The sequence below is a fragment of the Ctenopharyngodon idella genome, chromosome 19 (genome assembly GCF_019924925.1).
Source record: "Ctenopharyngodon idella isolate HZGC_01 chromosome 19, HZGC01, whole genome shotgun sequence".
NCBI lineage: Eukaryota > Metazoa > Chordata > Actinopteri > Cypriniformes > Xenocyprididae > Ctenopharyngodon > Ctenopharyngodon idella.
Window position 1 is genome coordinate 8,746,340 of NC_067238.1, and position 11,745 is coordinate 8,758,084.

The window sequence follows — 11,745 nt, forward strand, 5'->3', positions numbered from 1 at the left end:
TCCTTTGCACTATCCTCTCTCCACGCTGTTTACCGTATACAGCATATAGATGAAAATTCTGTTAAATTCTTTACTAGTTTAATTCGAATCAATAAGGTCTTTCTAATGTCTGACGTGTAATGAAGAATGATAGATTACTGTTGTGGCGCAAGGGACGCTCAGGCATACATTAGAAGATGCTAGTCGGTACCACGCACACACTGGCGATGCTGTTTGCGGTCTACAGTGTTTTTCACAATACTATTTAGTTAATCAGCTTTTTATTGCATTTTACAGTTAACATTACATTCAAATTGCGATAGACAAATACTAGGTATTGTCAATGTCATGTTATGTGTTGTTTGTTATCCTATAGGCCTATATTTTTGACTGTGTTGTGTTCTTTTTTGGACTAATTTTTCCAGGCTCACCCGAGCTTCCCGAGGGCTGCTTGTCTAGTGGAGAAGGAGGTTCGCGCCGCCTGAGAACAGCATACACAAACACACAGCTTTTGGAGCTGGAGAAGGAATTTCACTACAACAAATACCTTTGCCGACCACGCCGTGTGGAAATAGCCGCGTTGCTCGAGCTTACGGAACGCCAAGTCAAAGTATGGTTCCAGAACCGACGGATGAAACATAAACGCCAGACCCATACTAAGGACTTCCATGGGGAGCTAAACAAGACAACTGTCGTGGATGATAGCGGTGCACAGAGCGACGAGGACGCCTCTATTTGTGGCCTGGTTCATGGTAGGCTGGGCGTTGTAGAAGGAGAGTCGAATTCTTTTCAAAACGACCTGTCAACAGTCTCCGGGCAGCCCTGTAATGATAACGACATGCAAACATTTGAAATGTTTTCTAACAGCTTTATGGAAAGAAATCTGAAAGATATTCCCAGTCAGCCACCTCTAGACAAGGGGACAATAATACACAACCGATGTGCCATACTGGACAACTGCGGTTCCCCGCATGTTATGGACGCGGCTGTGCAGGACCTCAACATTTTTTCGACCGACTCACGTTTGTCTGATGCAGCTTCGCCAACACTTTACAAGTCTCTGGAAAGCCCAGATGATATACCAACGGGTTTTTATTTTTTAACGGATTAATTTACCACAGCTGATTTACAAAATGCAAACTACTGATTATCAAAGTGGATCAATGAACAAATGGAAGAATAATTCGGGAGTTTTTAAAAGGTTTTATTATTATTTGCAAGATGCGTGTGATAAACTGACACGATTAGGCTATCATAACATGTCGAAGGTAAGATAAGACCTGGGCGCTGTATTTAGTAATACACACAGTATAGGCCTAATTCATAACAGAAGGGGTTTAGATTCCTTGTATTTTTGTATGTTGTCTGTTGCTTATTTTTGTAAGAATAAATATACTTTGTAAATATTACTTTCAAGACAATATTCTATTTCCAAATCAAATCAAAACACACGCACGCATAGGCTATGTTGCAACAGCAACAACTATTATTTATAAGTATACATGCTCAGTCGCTATGAAATGTAAACACATAATCGTTACCCTTAAACCAAATTAAAATTAATAAGAAGAATTAGATTCAAGTGCTGCTGGAATGTTCAATACAAAGTCTTTGTGAAGAAAAGTCACACAAAATGTGTGTGAAATGCACACCGATTTGATAGGCTATTTTTACATTTTATTTTTCTCACTTTTAAGATTATGCTGAAACAGTGTTATTAGGGGCCATTGAATCAGCGCTAGTAAACTTTTTGGAGATCACTAAAATGGGGGAAAATATTTCTTTAAACTTCTGAATGAAAGGGCACTGCGTATACTTATAAATATTATAGGCCTATAGTTTTGTTTTCACTTTGCACGATGCAAATAAATATAAACTGTATAATTATTCCCACCACATGTGATAATATACTAGTATAAACTTTTCAAATGTTATATTTTAAGTCGCAAAACCGTGTTCAAATATGGCTTCTTTGCCAGAGGTGGGCTCTTTGTCTCAGGCTCTTTTCTCTGCTCCGTGTGGGGAAATGCCAAGGATGTTTCTTTCCATAACGAACTCATAAATCAAAGTCTTTCAGGCAAGCTGACAGCACCAAGACAATCACTGCCTGTGAAACGTCTACCCAAATAAGCGTTTTCACTCACTGTTTATCATTAAGAAGATTTTGGATCCTGAAGCACAGCCCACGTGGACGGATATATAATTCATTTTTATTGGCGTTTTAACACCCCGCATTAGGATTACACAAAACACTCATAAACTACATATTTCATTGCGCGTGCCATGCGCAGTTTGTCTTAGTCTCTTTTAAGCTTTTTTCTTGTCCTCCTAACCTGACTGAAATATTGTGAATGGTTCATAACCGTTATATTAAAAAACTTTCAACAATATTTTTATATTAATAAAATAGCATTATAATCATTATAATAAAAGCAGCATTTTTATGTTCACATATTTCTACCTACACTTCCTTAACATCTTCCCGTAATATTGTCCCTTGAATTTACTGCAATACTTTACCCTTGTTGTTGTTGTTTTGTTTGTTTTTTTGTTTTTTACTTCTAATGACGGATTCTTAGTCACATTTTTGCTTAAATGCATTGGTGATGCAGATACTCTGGCTTGCTACAAAAAGATGTAGATGGCTTCCCTTGTTTGTAAGGGACCATGATGGGAAAAGAGTGTTATGAAGAGGGGACGAGAAATACTAGGCCGCCAGAAGCTTGTGGAAAGCGCCATTTTGAGGAGAAAAAAAAAACCCATTGGACATCTGTAAGAAATTTCCCATTTTCATCCACAGGGGGCGCATGTCTCCCCTGCTCCATTTGGCTAGGAGATATGAATACACTCTCTCTTGCTTATGATATCTGATAACTTTTTGACCACTGATAACAAAACACATTCAGCAAAACAAGCAATCCAGTTCGTTTGTATCTTATCGGATAGCCTGCCGGATTTTGACATAAATCGCTTATAGCAGTAATAAATCTACAGTGGGCTGGCTAGGACATGGCTTTTTATTATATAAGACTCAGCCTTATTAAATTATAAAAGCATTTTAATGAAAAGATTGTAAACAAAAATAATACACTCAGTTATATAATCAGTTTATCATTTTGATACTCAAGGCCGAACTGACAAAAGATGATGCCCACAGCCTATAATAGCCTCACAAAGCGACGCAATTGACTCACGATATACCTAGATAATAAACCAGAAGAAAAAAGACATTCACTTTACATTATTTCCCTGTGGTTTGGAGCTCATCTTACCTTAAGCATTTCTTCAAAATATTTCTCCACAACAGTATGTTGATGCTGCCCGGACGTTGTCTGTGAGACACTTGCTCCTCTGCCAGCGAATCCATCCTTTCAATGGGGGTTAAGGTGGGCCTACGTCACGTAGATCGACAAGAGGTCGGCATTTACATAAGTCTCGTCTTTAACGACAACCTGTCAGTGCAAGGCCACTTAAGATCAAGATGAGACAGAACAACTGATCACTGGCTGACCCAGCCCACGTGACTGTCACTGGTCATTCATATCACTAGTGCGCGGACACCCCCCAATCCACGACTGATTGAAGGAGGCAGAAGGGTGGCTCGGCTCAACCCCGGGTGAGTGGTGAGACGTTAATCAGTCCCCGGGCCCAAAGATCTGTCAGTGTGGCAGCCACGCGCAGAGACGCCCAGGAAGATGCTACAATGAGCACATTCTTAGATTTCTCGGCCATAAGTGGTGGTGGAGACGGAGGTGGCGGAGGCTCGTGCTCAGTCAGAGCGTTCCATGGCGATCACGGACTTTCAACATTCCAATCATCGTGTGCTGTTAGGGTAAATAGCTGCAGTGGAGACGAGCGGTTCATGTCCAATAGATCATCACAAGACGCAATTAACCCTCAGCCAAATCAAGCCGGCTCGTACCAGTCCCCAGGGACTCTGTCAATTACCTACAGCGCCCATCCAAGTTACGGGACTCAGAGTTTTTGCTCCGGATACAGTCACTATGCCCTAAATCAGGATGTGGACTCGTCTGTAAGCTTTCCCCAGTGTGGCCCTTTAGTTTACTCTGGAAATATTTCCTCCACGGTTGTGCAGCACCGTCACCATCGCCATGGTTACAGTAGCGGAAACGTTCACCTACATGGCCAGTTCCAGTACGCCTCAGCCACATATGGTAATAGTCCGGATCAGGCAAACCTTACATTTGTGGCGGGCTGCTCAAATCCGCTCTCCCCTCTGCATGTGACTCATCACGATGCTTGTTGTTCACCTCTATCAGATGGTGTGTCCACAGGGCAGACATTTGACTGGATGAAGGTTAAACGAAACCCGCCAAAAACAGGTGAGTGGCTGGAGAACTTTCACATGTCATTTTTTTCCCCTGATACATGCTACAATCTAAAAAGAAAAGTACTTTACCCTGGTTGTGTAAATTTGACTGAGGGACTGATATGACATAAATCAAGATTATGCATGCGCACTCATTTATTCATCTATTTATCGTCTCTCTTCAGGGAAAGCTGGAGAGTATGGATTTGGTGGGCAGCCAAACACTGTACGCACCAATTTTACCACAAAACAGCTGACAGAGCTTGAAAAGGAGTTTCATTTCAATAAGTACTTGACTCGCGCGAGGCGTGTGGAGATCGCGGCTGCGCTCCAATTGAATGAGACTCAAGTGAAGATTTGGTTCCAAAATCGCCGTATGAAGCAAAAGAAACGCGAAAAGGAAGGTCTTTTGCCCAAATCTCCATCCGAACTGAAGGATGGTCTCGAAAAAACCGAGGATGCATCAGAAAAGTCGCTCTCCACTCCATCCACGCCCTCTCCCACTTCCCCGACTGTTGATGCCTACTCCTCGAATTAAACGGCTCTCACGTTTGTTCTGCCAACCTGTTATCGCAGAACTGTTAGTTACCTCGTTTCAAGGTCATTGTCAAAATCATCATGTGACATACAGTGTCATACAGAGACCATTACACAACTTTGCTTCGACCTGGACCATTTTGACCACTCAGTGTATTTACTTGTGCTACTTTGTGTTATTGTGAAATGACTGTTAATAGTTTTGGCACCTTGTCAAGCACCTAGATAGAACAAGTGGATTGTGCATTTTCGTACACAGTAATAGCAAATGCTGCACTTTTACACACGTCTTTGTTCGGACTTGTACACCACTTGTCAAATGCCTACCTCAAGAACCAAAAGAAATAGTGCAATATATTTAAGTAATGTATTATTAAGAGAGATTAATCAATTGTTACTCTCGTCAAAGGCTTGTTTGAAGATACTGACAACTTTTCTGGACCGTGCATAGTGTTAACCCTGATGTTGTGAATGTGTTGTGAGTTTTGCAACATGATGCGCAGTTTTTTATGTTGACGTTGGTCATACTGAGTTTTATCAGTCGGAGATGAAAGCACTAATCTCCGTTAGTAACATGCTTTAGAAAAAGATCAAGATACGGGTGAAATAAATGTGTGAATTAAAAATGCTCTTAACTACAATTTATTTGAACACTTGTCCTTTACTCTTAATACCTGTTATAACCTGCACACAGCCACATTTAACTCTCAAAAACATTACTGACAATGTGATAGCTACCTTTAAATTTTAACCGAGCCATGTATAATGTTTATATTATAGAGGGTTTTTTTTCTTTTTTCTTTTGGCTGGACTGTTATGTTTGAGTCATCGATTGCTTTGCATAGTCCTAATCTACCAATAGCTCACTCTCTGGCTCCGTAACTGATGTATGCGTCCGCGCGTTGTTTCTTCCTCGGGGAAAAAAAATATTGGCACATGGTAAGCATGTTTATCCACGAAAGAAGATGCGCAATGCTGTCACCGTCATTCGTGATGACAACCCTATTGACCTGTTAGTTTATCGAAGGGAAACGCAGGACAAGAGAGAAAAAAAAAAAAGCATGAACATCGATTAAATCATCTCAACTATCGACAAGAATGAGTCGATCTGACCCCATCCGTGTTGATGACGTGCTATTCCTCATATCACACATATCAGTTTTGCTTACAGAGTGTCGAGTGAAGCAGTAACAGAGCAATATAAGGAGTAAAAAGTCTGAACAACAGATCTGAAGGCCAAACATGTTCAAGTTGCCCCCCCCCCCCCTTCCTCTCTCTCTCTCTCTCTCTCTCTCTCTCACACACACTCACACACACACACACACACACACTCACACACACACACACACACACACACACACACACACACACACACACACACACACACACACACACACACACAGGTTTGTTTTGATATCAAAGTGAGGACATTCCATAGGCGTAATGGTTTTTATACTGTACAAACTGTACATTCTCTCCCCCTACACTACCCCTACCCCTAAACCTACCCATCACAGAAAACATTCTGCATTTTTACATTTTTAATAAAACATTGTTTAGTATGTTTTTAAAGCTATTTTAAATATGAGGACTCATGAAATGTCCTCATATTTCATGTTTAGGTCGTAATACCAGTGTAATACCCATGTTATTATACAAATCTGTGTCTTCAAAATCACACACACACACACACGTTGGGGTTTCATGTTTTATGGGGACATTCCATAGACATAATAAGTGTAACTGTAAAAACTGTAAAAAAATTCTATCCCTAAACCTACCTATCACAGAAAACTTTCTGCATTTTTAGATGCTCAATAAACATAATTCTGTATGATTTATAAGCTGTTTTCCTTTCATCTTTGTGATAAAATAACGTGTACCTGAACCACACACACAGACTATAAACTATAACTATAAAGACAGGAACAAACAATTGCCCGGTGCACAGAAAATATCACGGATGAATTGACAAACTGTCTGTATAAAACCACCCTAAATGTTTATTTTAGTTAACTTATTTACTTACTTTAGTAAAGAGATTTTTCGCTATTTTCAGTACGCACACACCGGTCTTGATTGAGCTTCACCTTTACCTTAAATCGACCTGCACATGAGGGTTGCGTGTGAGTCCGTGTGGAGCCTCTGGTCCGGTTGGGTAAGTTTCTTCCTAAGACTCGACGTATGTTTGTAGATGTTTAAAACAATATGTATTTTCTTGACTAAAAACACTGCTAAGTATTAGTATTCAGTTTAATATAATTAAATGAGAGAGAACTTTTCCATTCAACTTTATGAACGCGGTTTTTCTGTAAATTTTGGGACATTGGGCACACCTGTGACCGCGCTGAAAAATACTTTGCGCTGTTATCGATTTTATTTGTCCTAATGCTGAAGTGATGAAAAGTCAATTATATAACAAAAATATGGCTATCTTTGCCATTTTTATGCATTTAACAATAGTAATATATTAAATATGCATGGTTACATCGAGTTACATTTCATAACGTTACAAAGTTATCCAAATAATTGGATCAAAATAACCATAAAAAATTAACATTTGACAAATAGGCCTAATTTATAATTATATAAAATAAAAAGCAACAATACAAAAGTAAACATACAAAGCAAAAATTTGAGGAAATAAAACCAAGTCAATTTAAAGTCAAGTGGTCTCCATGATGTGATTTGAATGTCTTCCTGTCGCGTCTCTAATTGCCAGACTTAAGCAGGCTCGTGACTGTGAAAACATAAATGAGATTATATTCTTTGCCGTTTAGCCACGCAAATAACAAAAACGGGATCCAAAAAAGTAAGAAACGTCTTCGTAGCCTATATATATATCTTCATATTTTGTGATATGTAAACGTTATTTTTTTTTTTTTTTTTTAAATAAAGGATTAACAAAGGATTAAAAACTGAAATACGTTAATGAAATGTTTATTACAGTGAGACGATTATTATTATTATTAAAGTGATATATTTATTTATTCATTGAGTTATTTACGGCAAGAATGATAAGGGAATTAAAGATCTAATGAAACTTTTAAATTAGCATACATTCCGTTATTAAACAAACAACAACTACAAAAAAAAAAAAAAAAAAAAAAAACTAACAAGAGCGAATAAACGAAACAGATCGGTCGTGAAAATAGAATACAAATGAAAAATAAAACTAGAACTCACCTCTATTCATTATCCCATAATAATTGTAATAATAATAATAACAATAATAATAATGCTTATGTTTTGTAAAAAATATATTATTGTGGTAAAAATGTATTCTTTATTTATTTATATATTTTCTGCGGCGTTGCATTAAATGATGACCTGACCCTCGAAAGAAAACCCCGGGGGTCATTTAACATATTTTGTTTAGTGAGAGATAAAATTAATAATAACTTCACATTGAGTGGGTGCTATCATACCATATCATATTATATTCATATTCTAGATGCCGTGATTTATATCTTTGTAGGTATATAAGGAACTCAAATTTTCCAAAAAATCATGACACGTTACAGTCTTTGTCTGTCTTTGGGCATGTTGCTGAAGTAAGGTGGAACACCTGTTGGTCACTTTGATTATACATGTGAGAGAGACAGTGCAAGAGAAACAAATTAGCATTGTCGGACGCTGTTGCGGTTTTGACGGTAAAAACTAATGTCTAACATAAATTAATTTTATCCTAGTGGACTAATCCTAAAATTCATTCATTCATTTAAAAACTATTGTTCTAAACACCAAAAATGTGCTATAGTTTTTGTTTGCATGTTTGTTTTATTAAAAGTTACTTCTTCACTTAGTTCTATTATTTTCTCTCTTTTTTAATGTAAAATATATATGAAATAATTTACACCCCCTGCATATGGAGAAAGCCAAAATTTCTAAATCATTTAGTTGTTATACTGTTTGACTGTTACTGGTGTAAACAAGGCAAAATTGAATAATCAAGACTGAAATCTTTCATTTTCCTGAGGTTAGACTGACTCTTTCTGACTCTTAAGGCAACATACTTAGCCTTAAGAGTCAGAAATACCCAAGCCAGCAAAACAACCTAATCCTAACCTAATTTAAATGGTAGCGTATTAAGCATAACACACACTCCAAAAAAATACATGCTTAGCAACACACACATATAGCTAAAATGCACTTACTGTTACTGTTATTTTATTCACACAAAGCTAAGAAATACTGGGACTGCAATGTATGAAAAGAATATTCTTGCCCCTCTGTTCTTTTCATTATGTTAACAAAGAATGACATCTTTTTCCAAAACAGGCATGATAAGGAAGGAATTGAAATAAAATATTAAAAAAAATATAAAAATCTCTCAAATATTTTTAAAGTTCAAAAGCATACGAAAACATCTCCAAATGTCCAGCTGATAATGGAACTGGACCGCACATGTAGAAAGCAATGTACAAGACATGTTGTCTCAGGTTATAAAAAGACGCTCACTTATCCACAGTCTTTCTTTGTGTTCTTGTGATTATGTAGTTAACCGTCCTTTCAGTAAAACAAACTGTACTGTAATGATAACACAAACAGAATATACATCAAATTTCACTCTCATTGTCATACATGTAGCCTATAATTTTGCCTAAAATTGATGAGAGCAAAGCTGATATCAGAAGAACATTACAGAGGGGTGTTCAAGCGAGAATCAGATAGAAAAAGAGGAAGAAATGGGGGGTAGAGAGAGGCAGACAGAGTAAAAAGGACAGAAAGAGAGAGGTCCATCCATCACACTGTCTTAACCTCAGAGTGACCCCAGCCTGGCAGCCAATGAGGCACCTCTCGTCTGTGCAGGAGATCGGGTAACCGTGGAGATGGACTGAACGTTTTAGCATGCTCTTTTTGTGCGATCTGTCAACACCTCCCAGAACGTCTCACTACAACTTAACTGATGTGAGTGCCACTACTTGATTGACTGGATCCACAATAACTTAAATACACAAAGCATCTTAGATTATATCCATATAAGGACACAACCATTCATATAAGGAAAAAAAGCATGCGCACATTCACGCGCAAACTAATATATATTCAGTTTAGAATATTTCTTATCTGAAAGGTTTATGCTCAAACTGATCATAACTTTAGGAATAAACTTGTTTGATGATTTTTTTATGTATGGCAAGAATATTTGTAGGGCAAAAGTTTGAGTCATATGCCTGAGGCTGTTGCTGAAAGGAGTAATCGTGAATTGAAAATTATCACAATTATCTGAATTACAGCCTCCTGATTTTCAAAACTATATACAACTTTTGAAGTCAAAATTCCACAGAGCTTTGAAATGTGTTTGAAGGAGCTTCTGCGAGTTCATGTTTGTCACATATGGATAAACAACTTTAAAAAATATAATATGATATAATGTAATATAATATAATATAATATATTGCTCTATTAATGCTCATCATGTGAAAATGCACTTCAGTGCAAGAAAGAGGGAAACAAAAAGGATAGGTGATGAAATGTGGGGAAAATTTCCATAGTCAGTTTTTCCCTACAAGCAAAACCGAGGTTCATCAGATAATACTGATTCTGTTTCAAGTTCAGCTCACCTGCACCAATTAGCCCTGAGGAAACAGTCTTCCTGCCTTGCAAAGCATTCACACACATACGCAAGGCATACACAAGATCAAAATGAAAAATGACGCTCACATGCCTTTTGACAGGCCAACCATTTAAACATTGTCTATGCGGATTGGGTGCAATTTGTCCTCTGTGTGACAAATTGATGGTTTCTTTTTCTTTTTTTGCTGTCATGTATAGGGATGTGGAGATTTCAGCTATCAGAAGAATAAATGTAATCAATCCATTTACAAGCATATGCTTTTTCAAGAGTCCTTATATATTAAGGACTAATGAATAAATATATACCGTATATAGGCTTAGATAAGCTTCAGGAAATGCATTTGTTCCATAAAGTGATATAAAAAAATATGAAGACCAGTAAAATGATGGTCAGTTATGCTCATTTTAAGGTATGGTCTTCAATGACAAGAATGACTGTAGGGCTCGAGCTACGTTAGTGTTATCATTTGTACATCATGGTTTTCAACAACTGTTTCTCTGCTCCCTGTTAATGCCAACAATAGTCACACTGATAGTGTCTGAGTTATAATGATATTCTTGTACTCAGAAGAATGGAAATGCAGCCCGGGGCGGCTATGACACTCAACTATGTTTATGAACTGAAATATCATGTCTTTTCACACGCCTACTCACTCTCACACTAAATGTCATTTACAAAAAAGAGAAAGGCAAAGATAGACAAGCTGTCAGACATCTACAGTGAAGCTATGCAAGGGTAATTATTGTCTGTCCCCTCTAGGCAAAGCCAAGTCGTACATGACACACACCTGCATGAGACCGGAATGAAATGCAAACTACATCTCCCACAAGGCAATAGGTGTTCATAGCTGACTGGATGGCTTGGATATGATGGACAGGATACTAAGCTGAATCATCACCAGGTGCTGATATAGATTTGAAAGACAGGACATAGAGACATTAAACTGGTTAAATCTTACAAGTTCAGCTATGATAGACAAGTGGATAAGATTAATAGATGGACTCTTAAAAGGATAGTTCACCCCATAAATTATAATTCTTTCATAATTTACTGACCCTCATGTCATTCCAAACCTGTATGATTTTTGTTTTTCTGTATAACACACAAGAAGATATTCTGATGAATGTTTCAACTGTTTTGTCTATACACATCAGTGGACCTCAATGACTTTCACTGTATGGAAAAATAACACTAAGATATTTTTAAAAATCTTACTTGCATTCGATAGAAGAAATAAAGTCATATGGGTTTGGGACAACATGAGGGTGCATGAGTAAATGATGACAAATTTCAATTTTGGGTGAACTATCCTTTTAAG

At 37.6% G+C, this 11,745-nt stretch overlaps 2 protein-coding genes across 4 annotated transcripts in view; both read left to right on the plus strand.

The window, feature by feature from the left end:
* LOC127500676 (homeobox protein Hox-A9a) overlaps window positions 1-1,388 on the plus strand; it is a 42,448-nt gene extending 41,060 nt beyond the window's left edge. For both annotated transcript variants that reach the window (XM_051872022.1, XM_051872021.1), the window contains one exon: window positions 405-1,388. In XM_051872022.1, the coding sequence (XP_051727982.1) occupies window positions 405-1,090 (686 nt within the window). In that variant the 3' untranslated portion in view covers window positions 1,091-1,388. The remainder of the gene's footprint in view (window positions 1-404) is intronic.
* Window positions 1,389-1,538: 150 nt separating this feature from the next.
* Window positions 1,539-5,487, plus strand: hoxa1a (homeobox A1a). 2 transcript variants are annotated; one of them, XM_051872025.1, is made up of 3 exons: window positions 1,539-4,154; window positions 4,260-4,322; window positions 4,495-5,487. In XM_051872025.1, the coding sequence occupies exons 1-3, from the start codon at window positions 3,683-3,685 to the stop codon at window positions 4,845-4,847; spliced, it is 888 nt and encodes a 295-aa protein (XP_051727985.1). In that variant the 5' UTR covers window positions 1,539-3,682; the 3' UTR covers window positions 4,848-5,487. The 2 variants fall into 2 exon arrangements, with proteins under 2 accessions (XP_051727985.1, XP_051727984.1); XM_051872024.1 differs by having other exon boundaries at window positions 1,539-4,322.
* The last annotated feature ends 6,258 nt before the right edge of the window (window positions 5,488-11,745 follow it).

What these genes read in the sequence shown, in the direction of transcription:
- hoxa1a (XM_051872024.1), top strand. Translation starts at nt 3,683, where the DNA reads ATGAGCACATTCTTAGATTTCTCGGCCATAAGTGGTGGTGGAGACGGA. An exon ending in ACGAAACCCGCCAAAAACAG is followed by an intron (nt 4,323 to 4,494) that starts GTGAGTGGCTGG and finishes GTCTCTCTTCAG; the next exon opens with GGAAAGCTGGAGAGTATGGA.